This window comes from Natator depressus, chromosome 1, assembly GCF_965152275.1.
Source record: "Natator depressus isolate rNatDep1 chromosome 1, rNatDep2.hap1, whole genome shotgun sequence".
Taxonomy (NCBI): domain Eukaryota; kingdom Metazoa; phylum Chordata; order Testudines; family Cheloniidae; genus Natator; species Natator depressus.
The window spans coordinates 22,631,605-22,653,778 of NC_134234.1; the positions used below are offsets into that span (position 1 = coordinate 22,631,605).

General features: G+C 41.4%; 1 protein-coding gene across 7 annotated transcripts in view; it reads right to left on the reverse strand.

Annotated features, from left to right (window-relative positions):
- Positions 1 to 22,174, reverse strand: part of PICALM (phosphatidylinositol binding clathrin assembly protein) — a 107,299-nt gene that overhangs the window by 42,982 nt on the left and 42,143 nt on the right. For all 7 annotated transcript variants that reach the window (XM_074956149.1, XM_074956178.1, XM_074956187.1 and 4 more), the window contains exons 6-12: positions 21,623 to 21,734; positions 18,975 to 19,081; positions 17,557 to 17,598; positions 15,955 to 16,040; positions 11,031 to 11,154; positions 10,552 to 10,688; positions 2,830 to 2,930 (exon numbers count right to left, since the gene is read on the reverse strand). In XM_074956149.1, coding sequence (XP_074812250.1) covers positions 2,830 to 2,930; positions 10,552 to 10,688; positions 11,031 to 11,154; positions 15,955 to 16,040; positions 17,557 to 17,598; positions 18,975 to 19,081; positions 21,623 to 21,734 — 709 coding nt within the window. The remainder of the gene's footprint in view (positions 1 to 2,829; positions 2,931 to 10,551; positions 10,689 to 11,030; positions 11,155 to 15,954; positions 16,041 to 17,556; positions 17,599 to 18,974; positions 19,082 to 21,622; positions 21,735 to 22,174) is intronic.

Consider the following 22,174-nt stretch of genomic DNA (forward strand, 5'->3'; position numbering starts at 1 on the left):
TGCTGCTTAGATATTTGGATGAAATGCAATGCAACAAAAACAAAAAGAATTTTCAGGCCCATAATCCAAAACAGTTTAGCACCAGCCAATCCTGAAACCTTTGTAGCTATTGATATATCTCTACAAGTATTTTAAACGGTGTTCACATCTATGCAGATAGAACAGTCTGGAACGGCTATTATTAGGGGCTCTTACTAGAAGATAAATTTAGGCTGAATTTCAGGAACGCTAAAATACTGAGATATTAGGATGTGGTTTTTGTGAGGAAGTGGTATTAATCCCTTTTGCCTGTGACATTTAAAATTGGAGTAGTCCAAGTACTAGAAAGTCATACAAGATCTAAGGAGACCAGTAAGAGCAGTTAATAGTTTTTTTCTATTTCTAAATTCTCACTCATCCTAGGCATGCAATTTCAATACAGCTTGACAGGCCCTCCACTGACTCTCTTTCTGAGGAAGGTGCTTTGCTCAGTAGTGTTTTGTATTAAAGGAAATACAGATGAATTATCCTATTTTTGAAAGCACCACCATCACCACCACAGCATCTGGTGAAGCACTGGAGAATGAAGCAAAACTTTTAGAAGTCCTTGTGAAAGCCTGAAATATTAAAACTTAAATAAGGCACAAAATCTATTTAGTAGTAGAACCACCATGCATTACTGGAATTGTGTGCAAAGCTTTCCTACACGCAAATGTTAATTGTCAAGGTCATACAGAATGTGAACACATACATGCCCACAGGGAATAGCAGGTAACACACAATACGTGTTTTAGAAAGTTTACTCTTGCTGGTAGAAAAATTAATTGAAGCAGGCCGAAGCTCACAAAATGAAGAATGAGATAAGATGTTGAGTGCTCTCATCCTGTTAAAGAAAAACCAGGAAACAACACTGTTCCAATGCCTATATTTTCATTAATCCAAAAGTATAAGTAAAGTATTCTAATGCCTGGTTTGAAACCAAGTTCTTTTCTCAAATCCAAATGGGAGTTTAGCACTCAGGGCTCATTTGGAAAGGTAACGTGTGTATTTATCATATCATTTTATGTCTACAAAATCTGGAATTGAAATGTCACCTCACTTAGCTCACCATTTTACTAAATCCAACGTATTTATGTAAAGAAATAAAAAAATACACCCCTTCCTTGAAGTTTCTAGTGCTCTACGGATACCCACAATTACAACAGTGAGTTTATATATTAATTACATGTTTCACCATTATCTGCAAAATCCTAGAACACTCTTAAGTAATAGGAAAAGAAACATGAAAGGCTGGGGCAAGCCAAGAAATATTTAAATATGCTAATACCAGGTTGCTAAACATCTGAGGTCTGAATACTCTTGAAGGAAAATGGTTTAATCTGTTTAATTGCCTTGTAGAATGTTGTTGGCTACCCATAAGAAAAGCCAAATTTTATGTACACAGGTTTACAACATAATCTACATCAGAAAAGACCTCTGTCTAATGGGTCATCTAGATTACCCCATGCAACGTGACAGGATAATTTTACTATTCTTAAACCAAACCTTAGGAAGATCAGTCAATTCTAATCTTCATTAGCTTCAGTCAAAGTGGTTCAACAGAGTCCCATTCAGTTTTTTCTATTTCCTAACTATTCTAGGAGGGTGGTGGAGCACTGGAATGAATTACCTAGGAAGGTAGTGGAGTCTCCTTCCTTAGAAGTTTTTAAGGTCAGGCTTGACAAAGCCCTGGCTGGGATGATTTAGTTGGGGATTGGTCCTGCTTTGAGCAGGGGGTTGGACTAGATGACCTCCTGAGGTCCCTTCCAACGCTGATATTCTATGATTCTATATTGTCATCTAAAAATACCCGAGTATTTTCATAGTGTATATGACCTCCTGAGGTCTCTTCCAATCCTAATCTTCTATGATTCTATGATTTAGTTAAACATTTTGTTAATATTCACCCAAAATTCTCTGCTGCACTCTTAAGCCTTTGTGGTTTGTATTCCTTGCCTAATCTGCATCTTTGTTTTATGTGGTTACAGGCCACCCTGTCTACTTTCAGCCTTCTCACTCTAAAAAAGCTTTTCTCAGGGATCTTAGTTTCAAATAATTTTATTGCTCTTTTCTGCACTATTTCAAATTAGTCTATTTTTAAATTTTGTGCTCAAAACCAAATGTGTCTCATATTGGGATGTTTGGCACCAAGAAAGTGGCTGACAACTAGTTGGAAGATTCCTCCCAGCTGTGGATGAAGTAGTTTTGCAATATCTGGATGCACTGAACATGAAAGTATTACAGTACTGATTCATACAATTTGTCATACTAAATTATTTTACCAATAGCTCCCTTTCATCCTAAAGCACTTTATAAAACCCCCAAACCATTCAGTATGATCTGCATCCCTCTAGTTCAGTGGTTCTCAAACTGAGTCATGACCTCATTTTAATGGGGCCACAAGGGCTGGCGTTAGACTTGCTGGGGCCTGGGGCTGAAGCAGAAGCCTGAGCCCCACTGCCCAGGGCCAAGGGCTTCAGCCTCACTGGGGATGAAGCTCTTGGGTTTCTCCTTTGGCCCCTGCCCAGGGCTGCATGGCTCAGACGGGCTCAGGCTTTGGTCCCCTCTCCTGGGGTTGTCAGAAGGGGGTTGCAGTACAATGAAGTATGAGAACCCCTGCTCTAGTTTGCACCTGTGTTTGTTTGATCCTTCCCTCTCATATAGAGCTTACATTTGTCCTTGCTGAATTCATTTTAAAGATTTCAGAGAGTTTACCTATTTTAGCAAGGATAGTCTAAACTATGGAGAATGTCACTGATGGGAGATTGGCTATATGGCAATTAGAAGCATGATCCAATTTAGAGTTCTTACCTCCCCATGTACCTCCTACTTGTTGCCCAGTGGATATAGGATGTACAGATGGATGAAAGGTTGGCTGCAAATCAAGTAGATCATTTGGCAGCTTTGATGTGCTACAGAGACAAAGGAGGATAACTGTTTGAACTGTATCAAATAGTTTTCAATACAAGACAGCATTTTCAACTATTATGAACAGATTCACTAAACATTAAGGGGACATAACTATAGCAGTTTGTTTTTAGTTTGATGGGGAATACCTTTGGATTGTAAACATAGCGAGCTCAATTCTCTGCCATGCTAAAGCCCCTCTGTGCCAGTCCATCAGCAGAGAGCAACCATAAGCCTGGTGGGTATAATCTACCGATTTCTCACACTCTCTTCAGACCCTGATGTCCAAGTGTGGCCAAAGCATGCCTGCACTTCAATCATGCCCAGCTCACAAAGTGACCTCACAGGGGCTACTGGTAGCAAGTGGCATCTCTAAACTGTGCCAGGAAATCAAATTGACACAGAACTTGTCCCAGACTGGAACTACAAATGGCTCCTCTGTGACCACTCCTCAGCTAAACCATCATTTATTGAGTACAGCAGAGAATTTGGCTCAATGACTATAATGCTGATAAACTTTTTTAAAGCTTTTGAAGTTTTTTTAAACACTGGCCACAGCTGTTCTGTCCTCGGTGATGCTGATGCATAAAAAAAGGTAAATTTATTTACTTCTCCATTGGAAACAAATCCAAACCCCAAGAGGTGTCAAGCCCCAAAACTCATTGAAGAGAAGAGGAAAAGTTTCCATAATTAACACATGGAAATGGGGGAGAAGGGCACACAAGTCATTACAACAGTTGTATTTAAGATGTCAACTATCTTTCAAACAATGGAGAGGAAAAAACATGTTAATGAGTCCTCTTACGTTCATAAGATTTTACAGTTATAATAAATTTCTTCAAAACTCTGGAGTAGTGCGTCCATCCAGGTCCTAATCGTATTTTTACATATAGTACATTAAGAGTTAAAGTCTCCTTTAATCACCAGCAATATAGGAGACAGAATAAATACTTTAAACCCAGTGCACAAAATCACTTACATCCAAGTTATGTTGGCAATACCGTCGAAGCGAAAAGGTTAATCTAACTTTTGTACTGGTGCCTATCACTGTAGTATCTGATGACTTCTCAGAGTAAGTAGATTAGGACAGCAGTGGTCCCTAAATGAAATTCAGGGAAGCTTCTGCTCTAATCCAATCTCTGCTCACAGAATTCAACTTCGGGTAAGTTTTTGAAGTGAGAGAGAGAAGAGGAATTCTAGTCTTACTTTTCTCCCATTGTCTATAGATAGAAACAAATAAAGACAATGCGTAACATCTCATGAACCATTGAAATAAATTCCTTTCTATGCTCTTTTGCTTGGATTTCAGTTAAAGTAATATGTATTAAGTATGTGATGAGTCGGAAGAAGAGATTCTTTACCTGCACCCTAATTTGCATTTTGAGATACTTCGTCCCTATGGGTGTTCCATCGTAGGACGTATGCACGTCAGTGTGCTCTCAACTGGAGATTGTAAAGCAGCGCCCATGGGCCTGTGCAGAGCAGTTCCTCATGCTCCCACATGAAGTCAAATAGGGAAGTGCGGACCCGCCACCACTCAGTTCTTTCTCAAGCCCAAAGTCAGAGACTTTGCAGCAGAGGGGAAGGAGGGCAAGAAGTGGAGTCCATAGGGACAAAACAGCTCAAAGAACTCAAGTCACTGTACAGTAAGTAACCTCTCCCTTGAGTTTGTGTCTCTATGGACGCTTCACTGTAGGACACTCCCCAATAATAACTTAACATGCAGGTGGGTGCTAAGGAGGCAGGCACAAGACAGTTCAGAGGACTGCATCATCAACTGTTGTTTCAGTTCTAGAAGCAGGTACGACAGCGTAATGCTTGGCAAACATATGGATGGAGGACCAAGTTGCAGACCTGCACATATCTGCTACAGAAAGCTTTTCAAAGGGGCTATAGACATGGACTAAGTGCTATTGAAGCGTTCTGTCACTCAGAGAGTTGTATTCCAGCAGTCTCATAGCATGTTAAGATGCAACTTGAGACGCACTTTATTCAGGTGGAAGGCAAGATGTTCTCCTGACATCTAGTTAGTGTATATAGGCTAGTTTCCTCCCTGGAGGCAGGAGGCATTGGATAGAATACTGGTAGGTGGGTTTCCTGATTAATACGGTATTCCAATGAGACCTTAGGGAGAAAACCAGGAAGGAGATGTAGGGTAACTATCTCTGCAGAAGTCAGTGAACAGTGGTTCTGTCATGAGAACACCAGGTTCTCCCATTCACCTAGTCTAAGTGATGGTTATAAGGAATGAAGTCTGAGAAAGAGGGGGAGGAGAGAGCAGGTAGCCATCGGTTTGAAGGAGGGTTTCCACAGGACATCGAGAACCAAATTTAGATGCCATTGGGGGGCCGGGTTCCAAACAGGAGGAAATAAGTGGTGAGAGCCTTTAAGAAATCTGGTCACGGGAGGAACTGAGTGGAAGGCTGTGATAGCGGCCAAATGTACTTTGACTGAGCTAACTGATAGACCTTGTCTCTTCAAATCCAACAGGTAGTCTAGGATCCTGGGGAGTGGAGTGTCTGATGGTTGACAGGAGTGAAGAGAGCACCAGGAATGGAAGTGTTTCCAACTCTGAAGGTAAGTTTTGCGAGTAGTAGGTTTCCTGCTTGATAGAACAGGTTTACTCCATGCCTGAGAAACATCTACAACCCATGCTCACAGATTCAGGGACAAGGGGTTGTGGGGGAATCAAGGTCCCTAAGTTCTACGACAGGAGATCCCTCCTGATGGGAAGGTGGAGAGGCATTGAGGAGAAGTGAAGGAGGTTTGAGTACCACACTTGTCTTAGCCAGGACTGTACTATGGAGGATAACCCTCACTCCTTCCTGTTGCAGTTTGAGCAAGATCTTGAGAATTAGATGTAGAGGCAGGTAAGCACTCTGCAGGGTATGGGGCCACGGTCTTATCAGGACATAACCCAGCAGTATCCTCTTTGGAGCAAAAAAGGTGACATTTTGTGTTGACTGGGGTAGCACAGAGGCCTTCTTCTAGGAGACCCCAGGTTTGGCAGATGCTGTAGAAGACTGTTGCTGAGTTCCCTTTTGTGGTCCTGATGGAAGTTTCTGCTCAGGGAGTCTGCAATCGTATTCTGGTGACCTGCTAGGTAGACTGCAAGTGTTTTCCATAAAGTACATGTAGGCAATAGTATAACCCCACTGACTCGTAGGGCCATCTTTCCTTGGGGAAAGGGGAGTGATATTTAAATCCTGACCTCTTCTAACAGGATCTGGAGGGGTTCCACCTTGTGTTTCATTAGGTCCTGGAAGGCCCTAAAGTCATCAGCATAAAAGAGCAGTGGTGCTATTGCGTCTCTCAGTACCAAGGGAGCAGACTGTGCTGGAGGATGGTCTGTCAGACAGTGATGTGGTACTGGCAGGTGTTGAGTTTTCCTTTTGGCTGGTACCCTTTAAAACTGCTCGCAAAGGTGTCCCCAGGAGTTCCAGTAAGCCCAATGAGTAGGAAAATGTCCCCAAGTGTATTTACAACTGCTAGGTCCAGGATGACTAGCAAGCTCTGAAAAGTCCTCTTCAGTATAAGAACTTAGAGGAATATGCTGGTTCAGCATCACAGACTTGTACCGATACTTCAGTCCAGAGGAGGATATTGTTTCTGACTCTGAAGAGGGGACTTCTAGCATTGGTGTTAGTACCAAGGGTAGGGGTCCTGGTCCGATGAAGAGGAGTTCAGGTTGCAGATGTCAGAGCAGTATTGGGGAGGGAGGGTCTTGTGGAGCTCCTTAAGAGAGGAGACTCCAGTTCCTCCGATATAATACCATCTCCTGGGGAGAGAAATCTAGAATGCTGGAGGACTATGGTAGCCTAATGCAGCTGGTACTGGGGCCTGGAACAGGGATCAGTACCAATCAGGAGATGGCCTCTCTGGTACCATACACAGTGACACCAGTTTGGGTGCTCTTTATGGCTCTGAGATGAGGATGACATCACGGCTCATGTAGAAATGCTGTGTGCTTCTTGGTGCTTAAATACATCAGGAGGTATTGAGATAGGTACTTTGCACTGCCTGATAGACATCTGATCCTAGCTACTTAGGCAGTACTGATGCCTCGGTATCAATTTCAGCAAGGTCTCTCGGGAATCAAATTTATGGGGCAACCGAACCCTTTTCTTAGATTGCCTGACAAAAAAGAGAAAGAAGCCTCTCTTCCAAGACTGTACCTGTGGAACTGTTGTTGGGGCTTCTACAGTCACCAGAGTGGCCTGACATGTTGAAGCTGATATATGGGGGAGAAGGGGAAGCAGACCCCACACTGGAGCTAGGGAGCACTACAACAGGAGGAGCTTCAACCTAGTACATCTATCCTTTCAAGACCTGCCTTTGAATCCCATGCAGACCTTGCACTTTGCCAGCACACGGGTGTCTCCAAGACACCAGAGAAGCTGGAATGCCTATTGCTATGGGGAAAAGACCTGAGACAGCTCTGACAAAGATTGAACCCTGGTGTCTTCAGCATAACCCTGAATGTCAGAGTACTAAAGCAAGGGTTCAGCAAAATAAATGGGGCAGGAACCCCCTTTTTAAAGCATAACTGTGCTGAAATACCAGAGAACAACAAATGAACTAAATAACTAAAAAAAAAGAAAGAAGGGAATAAGAAATGCACAGTAAGTGAAAAGTAGGAAGCTGTAAAAACAGCGGACACTGAATGTTCTGTTTCAAGCCGCAAGCAGGTGAGAAGGAACTGAATGGTGGCAGGTCCGCACCTCTCTCTACGCCTTCGTATGGGAGTACGAAGGTGCAGGCCTGCAGACACTGCTTTGCAATTTCTGGTCAAGAGCGCACAGGCACATGAGTGTCCTATGGTGGAGCATCCACAGAAGGGACATATACTCAAAGAAGAATACAGCATTACTAGACGCTGTCCATCTGGGTCTGAAAGCATTACAATCTGTATTACAGCGAGTATATAACGATAAAAGTATACTTAAGTGATATAAATGCCCAAATAAACACAACTCTTAGTTTTCGGATAAGATGCTTGTCTTTTGCATTAATCTAACTTCCTATGAACTGGCTCATTTTATAGTTACTGCCCAACATTAATGGGATACCGTAAGTTAGATCAGTATGTTCCCTTCAGTGCACACTGAAATGCAGCATTAGTGGGTCTTGTAGATCAGCAGGAATAGAACTATGTTGCTTACTAAGGGTATGTCTTCACTACCTGTCGGATCAGCGGGCAGCAATAGATCCAGTGAGGACTGATTTATCGCATCTAGTCTAGACACGATAAATCAACCCCTGAGCGCTCTCCCGTCGACTCCTATACTCCAGCGCTGCGAGAGATGCAGGCAGAGTCGACGGGGGAGCAGCAGCAGTCGACTCACCGCGGTAGAGACTCCACGGTAAGTTAATCTAAGTACATTGACTTCAGCTATGTTATTCACATAGCTGAAGTTGCATAACTTACATCGATCCCCCCCTAGCGTAGACCAGGGCTAAGAGACCCAAAATCTGAAGTGCCCAAAGATGTGCACCATTCCCCATCTGAAGGCAGACGTGCCTTTGGCCATAACTGAAGATATTATTTAGAAAGTTCTTTTGGATCCCTTGTCAGCCTATCAGTACACTGGCACTGGCTCTACTGGGATCTACTCTACTACCTGCTCTTAACCAGAAAAAACGGAAATGAGAGAACATTAAGAAAAAAAGGAAAGTAAAATCTGACTCAGAAGTCTACTGCTCAAGGTATGTTCTTGAAATACTTCATCTCAGCAACAAGAGAGAGGGTTAGCAAAACTGTATTTTGTAACATATATTTTGAAAAAACCAAAGCAGGCTAGAACAGATTAAAACACTTACTGAACTTTTCATCTGCAAATGATGTCTATCTATAATGTAACTTTTCTGGCTGTTAAAGTAGCTTTGCCAAAGCTTGGGTTTCAGACAATCATTGGTGAGATTAACAAATGTTTTGGATATCCAACAAATAAAATTACATCTGATCATTTCAAATGCTTTGTCCTTTATCAAGGAAGCAACTCAAATGCCATATACTCTTCTGTTTTTACCCTCATGACTTCCGGTTACTAACAACAACTGCTCATTTCTGTAATTCTGAATGTGTTATTTGATTCAGATAATTGATAAATGGTTGGTGTCCTATAAATAATTTCCTATATTTGTTGCCCAGTGGGAAATAAAGCCTACCAGAATGCAAACAGTTTTTGAAGAACAGCGAAGAGATAAGGGAGGAAATGTGCACGTTCCCCTGTAAATTCCAGAGCAATGGTTAAACATTCTTTGGGTTCAAATCCTGACCAAGTCCCTGCATAACATGGCACTATTTTGTATGACTAAGGGCATGTACACACTACAAACTTAAGCTGCCCTATGTTAGGTCGACTTACAGCCTCCGTAGTAATTACTGCCGTGGTTCATGATCACAATACCCTACTTCTGTTGGTTGTGCATATCCTCACCAGGAGTGCTTCCACAGACTTCAGAGAGTGAGAGTGAGTGTGTGTGTCTGAAAGCCCAGGCTCTCAGCTTCATGTATAGCTCCCCGGCGGGAGCATGGCTGCCTGCCACCCTTGGTTCTTGGATCCTCATCAGGAATCTGGGCAGCAGCCTGGCTGGGAGCAGGGAGCTCAGGCAGTAATCCAGCTGGGAGTGGGGAGTCGGGATCCTGGGGGAAAGCCCAGCTGGGAGCAGGGAGCCCGAGGCAGCGCGGCTCCAAGCAGGGAGCCCGGTGCTCCAGGTCAGTTGGGAGCCCGGAGCCCCAGGTGAGGGTGGGGTGCAGCCAGGCTCTAGCTGGAAACCTGTACCCGCCCCAGGGTGACAGCCCAAGCTGTGATCAGCCTTCTTGACAAGAATGACAGCCAACAGCCAATGTAAGTAACCAGCAGCGTCTATATGGACACTGCGTCGCACTGAGCCCTACACCTCTTGTGGAGGTGGAGTTATTACGACGATGTAATAGGGCACTTACATCGGTGGGAGCAATGCTGTAGTTTGTACACTGGCATAATTAGGTTGATGTAAGCTGCCTTATGTACATCTAACTCTGTGGTATAAACCAGGCCTAATAGTATTTTTATAAACTAAGCCCAGAACTGAACAGCAGGAACTGTTGGTATGGGAGGCCAGGGAAAGCATTAAATAATGCTCTGTGACAGAACTTTCATAGCTTCTTTACCCTAGTGGCACTCACACCCTCTTCATTCAAACCCCTGCCCTCAAATTCTCTTCTGAAACACCCACAAATAGTCACCTGTATCAGTAACCCATTTAAAAAAAAAATACAGATGAGAGATTAAATTAAGCACCATCCTCTGGACCCATCAGTGAGAATTTATGTCTGACCTTTGCCAATCTATTTAGTAAGGTCCTTGAGGGCAGGGGAGTATATGTGCTGAGCATAACTGGCATTAAGATTAACAAGAAGAATTTCAAGGGTCATTAAACAGTTTATCAAATTAATCTGAAGAGAGAGAGGAGGAAAAAATTATTTCTACATGTCATGCTTATATGAATGGGATGTTCTCACTGAAATAGCTATCAAAAATCACTTATGGATAGATTCTAGGTAAGAGTAAATTTTTGCAACGCACAATGGCAGTGCAGCTGGAGCTAACTAATAATGAAAGCATAACTACTGAAACATACCTGTTTGAAGAGCTAGGGGTGGAAAAAATATCAACAGCTGGGGTGGTCATTATGCTTCCCGCTGCAGTAGACACAGGAGAGGCTGCTGTCGTTAAAGAGGTATGAGGTTTCTTTGCAAGTTCTTTTAGACGTTGTTCCTGTTGGGAAAGTGAGCTGGCATAAGAAACCGAGAAACAAGGTTTGTTTATATGGCTTCTGAAGTAAGTAAAACAAAAAACTCTAAAGAATTCTTTTTACTTATTTCATACAATAAGATGGCAGTCAAGTATGAACGTCTATTTACATACAGAAAGAAAAGCCAGTACATTTGCGGGGTTAAAAGATGTCACGTGCCTGTTTTAGAAACTGAATAACTGATAAAGGGAAAACCCTCCGCAACTTTTATGACCTATTATAAGAAACTCCAATGAGATGCATATGCACAGTATGTGCAATTATAAAAGTGACCTTAACTTTTCTGTAAACAGGAAAACACCTACCTTTAAAGCTTTTAAACGAGCTTGCTCTTCCTCTAATGCAGCTTGTTTTTCCCTTTCATCCACTTTAGTGAGAGAGAGGCCAGTGCTTGCAAGGGAAGAGACTGCATTGGAAAGTGTGGTAGCCCTGATAATTGGACAGGGGGAAAAAAAACTGGTTGTTATATATGTGTCACATGATGGGAACAGCTGATCGAAAATGCTTTGCTTGTTTTTTCTCAGTTCCTTTATAGAATTTGTAATCTTAGCCTGTATGACACACAAATCTGAGAATATATAAACAAGTGTTACTTTAAAAAAAATGAAATTATGTTAATAAAATATTGCAGTGCAAAATTTAAGTGCCTATACTGCAAAATAGGAACTTCTAGAAATGGTGCTATCTACTCTCTTGTACATTGACTCTGTGATCATTCCCCTTAGAAATGCCCCTTCCAAACTGCCTCATATGAATTCATGTTGAAGATTTTTTCTGTGCCTCTGTTAATTTATGAAAATTCAGCTTAAACAGAGATTTGTACGTTTTGCGGAGGAATAGGAAGTTCTGGTAAGTTATCTACTATATTAAAATACAGTTAAACTAAGCAAACTATCTGGCTCAGTTATGAGACTATAAACACACTTGATACAATGCATTACATTCCCAGGCAAAAGAGTTTTCACAGATTCCAAGGCCAAAAAGGACCATTGTGATAATCTAGGGTAACCTCCTGTTTAATACATAGAAGTTCCCCAAAATGATTCCTAGAGCATATTTTAGAAAAACATCCAACCTTGATTTTAAAATTATCAGCGATAAAGAATCCACTATGACCCTTGGTAAACTGTTCCAATAGCCAATTCCTCTCACCATTAAATATGTGCACCTTATTTCCAGTCTGAATTTGTCTAGCTTCAACTTCCAGCCACTGAACCATGTTTTACCTTTCTTGGATACATTGAAAAGCCCATTATTAAATATCAGTTACCCATGTAGATACTCATATGCTATAATCAAGTCAACCATAAACCTTCATTTTGTTAAGCTAAATAGATTGAGCTCTCACTAGAAAGCAGGTTTTCTAATTCTTTAATCAATCCTGTGGCTCTTTTAAAGTTGTGATCACATTTTAAAAACAATGGGAAAATAAACAACTGTTAGAAAAAAAATTGGTTTGACAAATCTGCTTTACTTTTAAGATAGACCTGTGGTTCTCAAACTGTGCATCAGGACCCCAAAGTGGGTCGCAACCCCATTTTATGGGCCGAAGCCCAAGGGATTCAGCACTGGGCAGCAGGGCTCAGGTTACAGGCCCCCTGGCTCGGGTTGAAGCCCTTGGGCTTCGGCTTTGACCAATACCCCGCACAGGGAAGTGAGGCTCAGGCTTTGGCACCCCTACCAGGGGCAGTGGGAATCAGGTGGACACAGACTTTGGTCCCCCGTCTTGGGGTCGTATAATAATTTTTGTTGTCAGAAGGGGGTCGCAGTGCAATGAAGTTTGAGAACCCCTGAGATGCACAAAAAATGTTATTTTAGTCTTAAATACACCAGTAAAAAATTAACCAGTTAGATTTTATTTTACATTATTGTAATTTTGACAGTACAAGTACAGGAAGAGGATAAAATCATTGAAAACTGGCACTAGCCTACTAAAATTTAGTTTTAAAAGTTACAGTCCTATATTTTACCGTCAACATGTTACACGGAAGTGAATTTTTTAATTTTGTTTTTCTTAAATTTTAGTAGCAACACAACAAAGAGCAGCGGACTGTCAAGATTTTATTGCCAGGGACATTCCCAAAGAATCTCCAGTTCCCTAGACTATTTTGCATTTTAACAAATGTTAAAAGAGCAGTGGGGCCATCCATTGCCACCACCTTTTATGCCATTTAGTGCCTGATCCCCACTCATGTATTTCGACTCTTTATTTCAGTATTTTTCTGAGAAACAAAAGGACAACCTGAGATATTAAAAGAAGTAATGAAGAGCATGCATGTGTTGAGTATTTTACAAAAATACAAATACTCATTTATAAGAACAATCTAATTAATAGTATGGAAAATTGAAGATTTCCAAGCAGCAAGCAAAGGCACCAAAAGTTACAGTGTCTCAAGTTGAAGTCTGAAAGTTCTACCATTATGAAGGCTTCTACCATTATGTGAATTGTTCTCAGTTCTGTAGATTCTAGTTGCACTACATTTAGGCCTGGTCTACAATACAAAGTTAGGTCGACATAAGCCTACTTGTGCATTTGTCAAACACTTAATTTGTCTCCCACTGATGTAAGTGTCCCATTATGTCAATGTAATAACACCAGCTCCCTGAGTGGCATTAAGTCATGCTTGATGTTCAGATGTCGACACAGAGCAGGTGTAGATACTACATAACTTATGTCAACCCTAGAAATCCTCCAGCAGCTATCTCAAAATGTCAAACACTGACTGCTCTGGCCACAATTGTGAACTCCAGGGGTCACATACACCACCAGCTCTCCCTCAAAACCCCATTAAAACCCCTGCAAATTTCTGAAATGCCTTTTCCTGGTTGTACAGGGTGGTGAGCACACCTCTATCTGCTTTCCATTGTTGTGTGAAACTGCTCGGCTGACCATGCTGGCTACACACTCCAGATGCACTCCTGCCTAGAGCAGACAGGAGATAATGGATCTCTTGGGCCCGTAGGAAGAAGAGGCTGTGCAATCATAGCTCAGAACAAGCTGTAGAAACACTGACATCAATGAGCAGATTGCTTAGGGGATGCAGGAGAAGGGGTGTGTCATAAATATAAAGGGAAGAGTAACCACCTTTCTGTATACAGTGCTATAAAATCCCTCCTGGCCAGAGGCAAAACCCTTTCACCTGTAAAGGGTTAAGAAGCTACGGTAACCTCGCTGGCACCTGACCCAAAATGACCAATGAGGGGACAAGATGCTTTCAAATCTGGAGGGGGGGGGGGAGCAAAGGGTTCTGTCTGTGTGATGCTTTTGCCGGGAACAGATCAGAAATGCAAGCCTTCCAACTCCTGTGAAGTTAGCAAGTAATCTAGCTAGAAAATGCGTTAGATTTTCTTTTGTTTAATGGCTGGTAAAATAAGCTATGCTGGAGGGAATGTATATTCCTGTTTGTGTGTCTTTTGGTAACTTAAGGTTTTGCCTAGAGGGATTCTCTATGTTTTGAATCTGATCACCCTGTAAGGTATTTACCATCCTGATTTTATAGAGGTGATTCTTTTACTTTTTCTTTAATTAAAATTCTTCTTTTAAGAACCTGATAGATTTTTCATTATTCTTAAGATCCAAGGGTTTGGGTCTGTGTTCACCTGTACCAACTGGTGAGCATTATTATCAAGCCTTCCCCAGGAAAGGGGGTGTAGGGCTTGGGCGGGGAGATATTTTGGGAAAGATGTCTCCAAGTGGTCTCTTTCCCTGTTCTTTGTTTAAAACGCTTGGTGGTGGCAGCATACTGTTCAAGGACAAGGCAAAGTTTGTACCTTGGGAAAGTTTTTAACCTAAGCTGGTAAGAATAAGCTTAGGGGGTCTTTCATGCGGGTCCCCACATCTGTACCCTACAGTTCAGAGTGGGGAAGGAACCTTGACAGGGTGCAACAAGGACCAGCAGCAGTGCCGTGCGAAAGCCAATGAACTGCAGCAGACATACCAGAAAGCCAGTGAGGTCTAGTCGATCGGGTGCTGAGCTGCAGACCTGCTGCTTTTACATCAAGCTTTTTGCCATACTTGGCCAACACCCCATCACCACCCTGCATACCACCAGGGATACTTCCAAGGACCCTGAGTTACAGGCCCCTGCTGTGACCAGCAAGGAGCGGTAAGGGAACAGGTGAGCCCGGGGGGTGGGGGGGGGGGGTGAGCCAGGACCTGTTTTTGACTCCACTGAAATCAAGTCAGTCCCAGCAGGCGAGCCAGATACAGGAGAAAGAACCTTGGGTGAGTGTGTAAATGCATTTTCCATTAAAATGATGGCACCCCCAAATTAGCAAGACACAGCTAGCAACTTTTACTTAATTTATTTGCACTAGAAGAGGTAGTGGAACAACAAAAAGAGTTGCTATCTGCTTTTCATTCCCCTCTAGAGTTGGGCAGGGCAGTTTATGTACACAGGGATGACCCTTGAATCCTGAGAGATGTTGATGAAACTTCCACAGAAGTACACAGCAATCCTCTATCGAACGTTTTGGGGATGGCAGCCTTATTTCTTCCTCCACGGAAGAACACTTCCCCATAGCGATTACTGCAATGGGGCCTGCAGAAATTAACATGCTACTGGCATAAGAGAACAGAGCTCATCTGATAACCCTTGTGTCTGTCTATCCAAATTCAACAAACAGCCGTTCCATTCCACCCTCCACCCCTTTGGGAAATTTTCTCTCATGGCTTCACAGATATTATGAAGGACACAACAGGCAACTATAATCAAGGGGATATTTTTCACACAGATCAATCCAACGAGTAAACAATGCCAGGGACACTTCAATCTATCAAAAGCACATTCAGCTATCACTGTGCACCTGCTCAGTCTGCAGCTGAATCTTTCCTTGCTGCTGTCAAGGTGGCTGGTGTACGGCTTCATGAGCCAGGGGAGCTAAGGGGTCAGCTGGGGAGTTAAGAAGGAAAGAAGCAGATGCAGGGAGCCAAGTATGCACACAGACAAGCAATACAGTAACTACAGCAGCTGTCTGCTGATGTAACTTGAATTGGCAAGCTTTGTAGTGTAGACATGGCCTGAGACTGGAAAGCTTTACGTTGTTTAACCAACAAATACTATGCAGTCAACAGCACCAAATACATCAACTGTTTCAGTACTGCAACAGCAACATGATGTTCATTTCAACACAACCCATACAGACTATTTCAGGATGGGAATTTCAAAGTAAGGAACCTAACATTTGATTCTTAACACAACTGTATAAGAGGACAAAAGGCAGATATACCTGCTTGCAGCTGTGGAGTCTTTGATTTTCTTTCCTTCTAAAGAGGCTAAATGTTGTTCCAAAGCATCAAGAAGACTGCTTGGTGCCTGCAAAAGGGCAGTGAGGGCATAGATATGAAAAATCCAAGACAAAACCAGGCACCAGCTAAAAAAAATAAAAAAGAAAGGTATGATCCTGTCACCTCAGTGCCAGAGAATGCATCTGAGGGTAACCGGACATGGTCTACAGCTCAAAATATTGACATCACAGTATTTTGGCACTAAGAACATAATAAATTGACAAAAATATTTTATATTATCAAGTGGTACAATATCATCCACTACTATGCCAGTTCTATTAATCATGAGTAGGCCCCTACCAAATTCACAGTCCATTTTGGTCACTTTCATGGTCATAGAATTTTAAAATCATAAATATAATGATTTTCAGATTTTTAAATCTGAAAATTTCATGGTATTGTAACTGTAGGGGTCCTGACCCCAAAAGGGATAGTGGGGGCATTGCAAAGTTATTGTAGGTGGGGTCATGGTACTGACACCCCTACTTCTGCACTGCTGCTGGCAGCAGCACTGCCTTCACATTTGGGCCACCAGAGAACGGCATCTACTGGCTGGGAGCCCAGCTCTGGAGGCAGAGTCGCCGCCAGCAGCAGCCCAGAAGTAAGGATGGCATGGCATGGTATTGCCACCCTTACTTCTGTGCTGCTGCCTGCAGAGCTGGGCCCTCGGCCAGCAGCCGCCACTCTCCAGCCGCCAAGCTCTGAGGGCAGCACAGAAGTAAAGATGGCAATACCATGAACCCCCTACAGTAACCTTGCAAACCCCACCGCACGACCCTCTTTTGGGTTGGAACCCGCAGTTTGAGAAACGCTCATCTCCCCTGTAAAATCTGTGTAGTACATGGTAATAGTACATACAAGATCAGATTTCACGGTGGAGGCCAGATTTCCTGGTCCGTGACACATTTTTCACGGCCATGAATTTGGTAGGGCCCTTCTCATGAATGCTCCTATCAAAAAAGAAATCCATGAAAATGTTGGAAAACAAACAAAGAAAACAGACAATTGAAATGAGTAGTCTGTGCCAACTGAGATTAAAAAGGAAGCTGTACCCATCTGAAGCAATACACACATACATATACACAAACTGAAAGTCTTAACAAGTAATTAAATGGTACTTTGAAGCCTTCTGCTTAGAGTAGCCACCTTGCTAAGGGATCTCATTTGTGAAAGCTGCATTACGTGAGCCTCTGCTACAAACAGATCAGTTTCCATCATACTTTAAAACTGGTTTTAAACTTAGGAATTTCATGTTTATTCAAATATTTGATTTTAATTCTCTATTTTCTGCTCTCAAGATGACATTAATTTGATAATAGTAATATATTGCAACTGTAATTAGTTTGCATTTTCATACATTTCATCGTGGAATTTGTGAGTGAAAGACTTTATGGTTAGAGTTCAATTTTGTCATGACTCATCTAATAATTTAAGAATATGGTGATAATGTATGCAAGAAAACCAATACATGACTCCACATTTTTCTGAACATGCAAAGAAAGAAAAAGGAAGATGTGTGCACATATGCATAACAGTTTATGTACCTGAGAAAGATCTGGTATGTCTCCTCTGTCAATTCCAACTTGCTGTAACAAAACAGATTTATGAGCTTTAGAACTGACTACTGTTTATTTAAAGATTACTTGTTAAAAAGCAGAAATCACATTAACATGATATCATGCAAGAAAAGAAAAAATCCTGTATACTCTTTTTAGTTTACATAATTTGAGCTCTAGTAAATTTTTAGATTAAAATAGACGTAAAAAAAATCAAAGGAAATCTATGTAAAATATATGTATATGTTTGGCTGTAGTGAGTTTAAAACGTTATCAAATCTAAGTTTGGAGTGCCCTTCCTGATGGTCCACAGGAGAGATTTTGAGAATCAAGCAGGTGATGGTTTGTGTTAGAGAAATGCTCTCATGAATCTCTGTTCCTTACAAAGTAGTTTATAGAATGTAAGCATTGAGAACTACTGACACAGTATGTAGTTGGAAGTACAAAAATAGTATATTGTATTGATACAGCCCCTCTTACCCTCCAAGTTCCAGATCACTCTACAAGCTATACAACATAGACATCTTAACTGAACAGCCATTTCTGTTGTAAAACATCATATGGGTTTCACAGTGCAGACTGACACTACACAACAATTTAGAACCGTAAAGTGATGATAAGTACCAAATCCGACAAACTGCAGCAGGGAGAATTTTAGATAGGCAGAACATAATTACCCTTTCTGGAATTTGACCAGGACACTTAGATTAGCACTCTACTGCTCAGACTGAAATCTCTTCTGAAGGACATTAGTTCAGCAAAGCTTCAGAAGAAGGCATGCTACAACCCACTGAACCAAAAAGAAAAACCAAAAAAAAAAAAAAAAAAAAAAAATGCACTGCATGCAACAGAAGTTTTTTAGATGCTGTAAAACTCCTTGTGAAATCCCCTATTATCAGCTTCCACTGCTTTCTGATTTAATGTTGATCCTCAAATTCTTTCATCTCTCAAGTTTGACATAGCAGAATTTTTGGTGCAAAACAAAAAAAGGGCTAGACGTGTCTCAGAAAGAAAAAGACCACCACACACACACTTTTCTTCTTCCGAATTTTACTTTTTAAAGAAGACTAAGCGGAGCATATTTTGTGTGTGTATACAAGCTAACATGCAATATCTCCCTGGACCACAGTAGATACTAGCCTCTTATACAGTAGGACATTTATATATTTATTCTTGTATCCTCTTCTCAGCAAAGAACAGCTACTTCTCAGCAAAGAGCTGTTGAAAAATGTATTTCTTTCAATATGCAGGCCCTTAATGAGCTGGTCCCCATTAAACTCTGATAAAATGCTCCTTGATGGACATTAAATCTGCCAAATGGAAAGGAAACGTAGCTGCTTTATCAGAGTTAAGTATTTTATAAACTGTTTGAGCATGAAGGCAATTCTGGCCCAGTTAAGATTTACCTCTGCAACTTTGAGGAACTCGGAGATCCTTGTCATTCTAGTGAGGAACTTCTTATATATGTCAAGGCCTTCTTTGCACTGGTTTTTTTTCATGTCAAAGTATTTTTCTGAAGATGGGAAAAGTATTCAAGTCACATAAGAAATAAATATACTGTATATATTTTAAACATGTACAAGTAACTATAATGCAAGATAAAAGTTACTTCACTCGTCACTGTGAAAAAAGAAAGTATCTGCAGCCTTGTTTCTTCACTTTTCCACATTAATGGTGGAGGCAACTATGATGCCGCATGAGAGATGGAAGAGCAGGCAACATTAATACTGGTGTCAACGCTTATGCTGGCCAAGACAAAGACAAAATTAAATGATTTTTGTACGTTTTCCCTCTCTCCAACACGATGTTTTTGGTTCAGTCTCCAAAAATGTTTAACATGGTTAGAGATTTTAGTACATGTATCTGTATCTGGAAATCCCAGTGCCAAGCCACAAGCTTATCTAACAAACATAAAAAGTTGGTCAAATAGGGCAGGCTGTTTACAGAGGCAACTGTAACAATGAACACAGATTAACTTCCTCCCACCAGTTAAAAAAACCAAAGTGGGTGTGGCAGAATTGAAGCTGCTTTGTAATTTCTGAATACTGATGTTGACCTGGTTACTGGGATTTTCACTCTGCAAACACTTGTGGGTTGCTAAGGACAATGCTTGAACTGTTAGCTTTGAAGATTTTACCCTACTTCCCAGCCAACCTGAGAAACCAGTTTTGGACTAGAAAGGCCAAAGCCCAGGAACACAGGAAAAAAAACCATGCCAGTTAAAAAAGGCTTGTTCCCTCAAGATAAAACAGAGTTTGGGGGAGCCAGAATGAGACCAACATGCTGGGGTTCCTGAAGAAGTTAGATCTGCCTAGTTTACTACCAGGAATAAGATGCTAAAATAAGTCATTCCTTTTAACTTAAATTTTAATATTACTTACAGGTTTAAGTTCCTCTGTCCCTCCAGTGTTTTGGCACATGAAAAGATAAGTAATTCAGCTTTTAAGGCATACTCCATGTATAGGGCCCTACCAAATTCATGGTCCATTTTGGTCAATTTCACGGTCATAGGATTTAAAAAATCATAAGTTTCATGATTTTAGCTATTTAAATCTGAAATTTCATGGTGTCATAATTGTAGGGATCTTGACCCAAAAAGGAGTTGCAAGGTTATTGTGGTGGTTGCAAGGTTATTGTGTGCATTGGGGGGTGGGGGGGGGGGGAAGAGGAGAGGGGGGTGTTACGGTACTGCCACCCTTTCTTCTGCGCTGCTGCTGGCAGCGGCGCTGCCTTCAGAGCTGGGCAGCAGTGGCTGCTGGCTGGGAGCCCAGCTCTGAAAGCAGTGTAGTGCAGAAATAAGGATGGCATTGTATGGTATTGCCATCCTTACTTCTGCACCGCTGCCTGCAGAGCTTGGCCCTCAGGTCACCAGCCACCACTCTCTGACCACCCAGCTCTGAAGGCAGCAGTGCAGAAATAAGGATCTCATGGTATGGTATTGCCACTCTTACTTCTGTGCTGTTGCTAGCGGGCACCTGGCCAACAGCCACTGCTCTCTGGCCGCCCAGCTCTGGAGTCAGTGCAGAAGTAATGGTGGCAATACCATGACTCCCGCCCCCGCAACTCCCTTTTGGGTAAGGACCACCAATTTAAGAAATGCTGGTCTCCCCCGTGAAATCTGTAAAGCACACAAAAATCAGATTTTATGGGGGGAGACCAGATTTCATGGCCCGTGACACATTTTTCATGGCCGTGAATCTGGTAGGTCCCTATCTATGTGATAGATCAGGGGTCAGCAACCTTTCAGAAGTGGTGTGCCGAGTCTTCATTTATTCATTCTAATTTAAGGTTTCACGTGCCCGTAATACATTTTAACATTTTCCTAAGGTCTTTTTCTATGAGTTTATAACATATAACTAAACTATTGTTGTATGTAAAGTAAATAAGGTTTTTAAACTGTTTAAGAAGCTTCATTTAAAAATTAAATTAAGATGCAGAGCCCCCCGGACCGGTGGCCAGGACCCGGGCAGTGTGAGTGCCACTGAAAATCAGCTCACATGCTGCCTTTGGAATGCTTGCCTACCCCTGTGATAGATCATGCTATCATTGAGAGCAGGTACTCGTTTCACAGGGATGAGCAACAACATAAAAACCTTCACAGCCAGCCAAATATCCAAATATAATACATACAAAAGATTATAAACACTGTTAGAATTAAGTTCTAACTATGGAAGCTAAACTCTCTATGCTTCTTTAACAATTCACAGTGGAGAAAAAACTGTCAATTTTGCTATTTGATTTTGAGTCGAGGTTCTCAGTGACAGGAGGAAAATCAGTTCAAGGAAAAATTTTTTATGCCAAAAATTCTTGGACTTTGTTTTTAGGAAATTGCATACTTTGGATTACATGTAAGGAAAGTACTAACAAGGCAAAAGAATCCTTGGCAATAAAGCTGTCCCAAAAAACTGAAGATTTTTTTAAAGCAGTACATGAAGATAGAATGTTTTGCTTTATTCTTTAAAGATCCAAACAGCTATAAATTCTGAAAAAATTTATATACCCTTGTTTACTGAAAACACAAAGAACTAATTCTGCAGAGTAGAGTAATATTTACCCAGAAGGTTAATAATTCCTTCATTATAAGCTGCAAACAGTCTAATGGCATCTTTGAAGAGAAGCATGAAGGCAGCATTTATTACACCATTTGTAAGCTCATTGCTATTGACCTAGGAAGATTAGAAAAGAAAGTTAGCTCATCTGGATTGACATTTTATCAGAAAACTTCCAATTAATAATTACTTTTCAATATTCTACCCGAAGACATGCCTTCCATTAGCAAATGTACTGTTTATAGAACATGGCAGCATTCCAAGTTAAATGGAACTTCTATCAGCATCAAAGATGACAAGTTAAATAATCAGAGAAAAGCAGGTCAACAAAAATACATGACTAATATATCACATATTTAGAAGGGCCAAAAGAATAATCAGAGTAAATTTTGTTTATTTAAAAAACTTACTGAACGCATGTACCCCTAAATGAACATTAATGAAGCGGTTGTCTTATTAGGCCATCAGTACTTCATGTTAAGCGTACCAAGCAATGTTCCAGGTATATTTTGCTCTTCAAACGAACTATATTAGACTGGACACAACAAGTTAAAAAT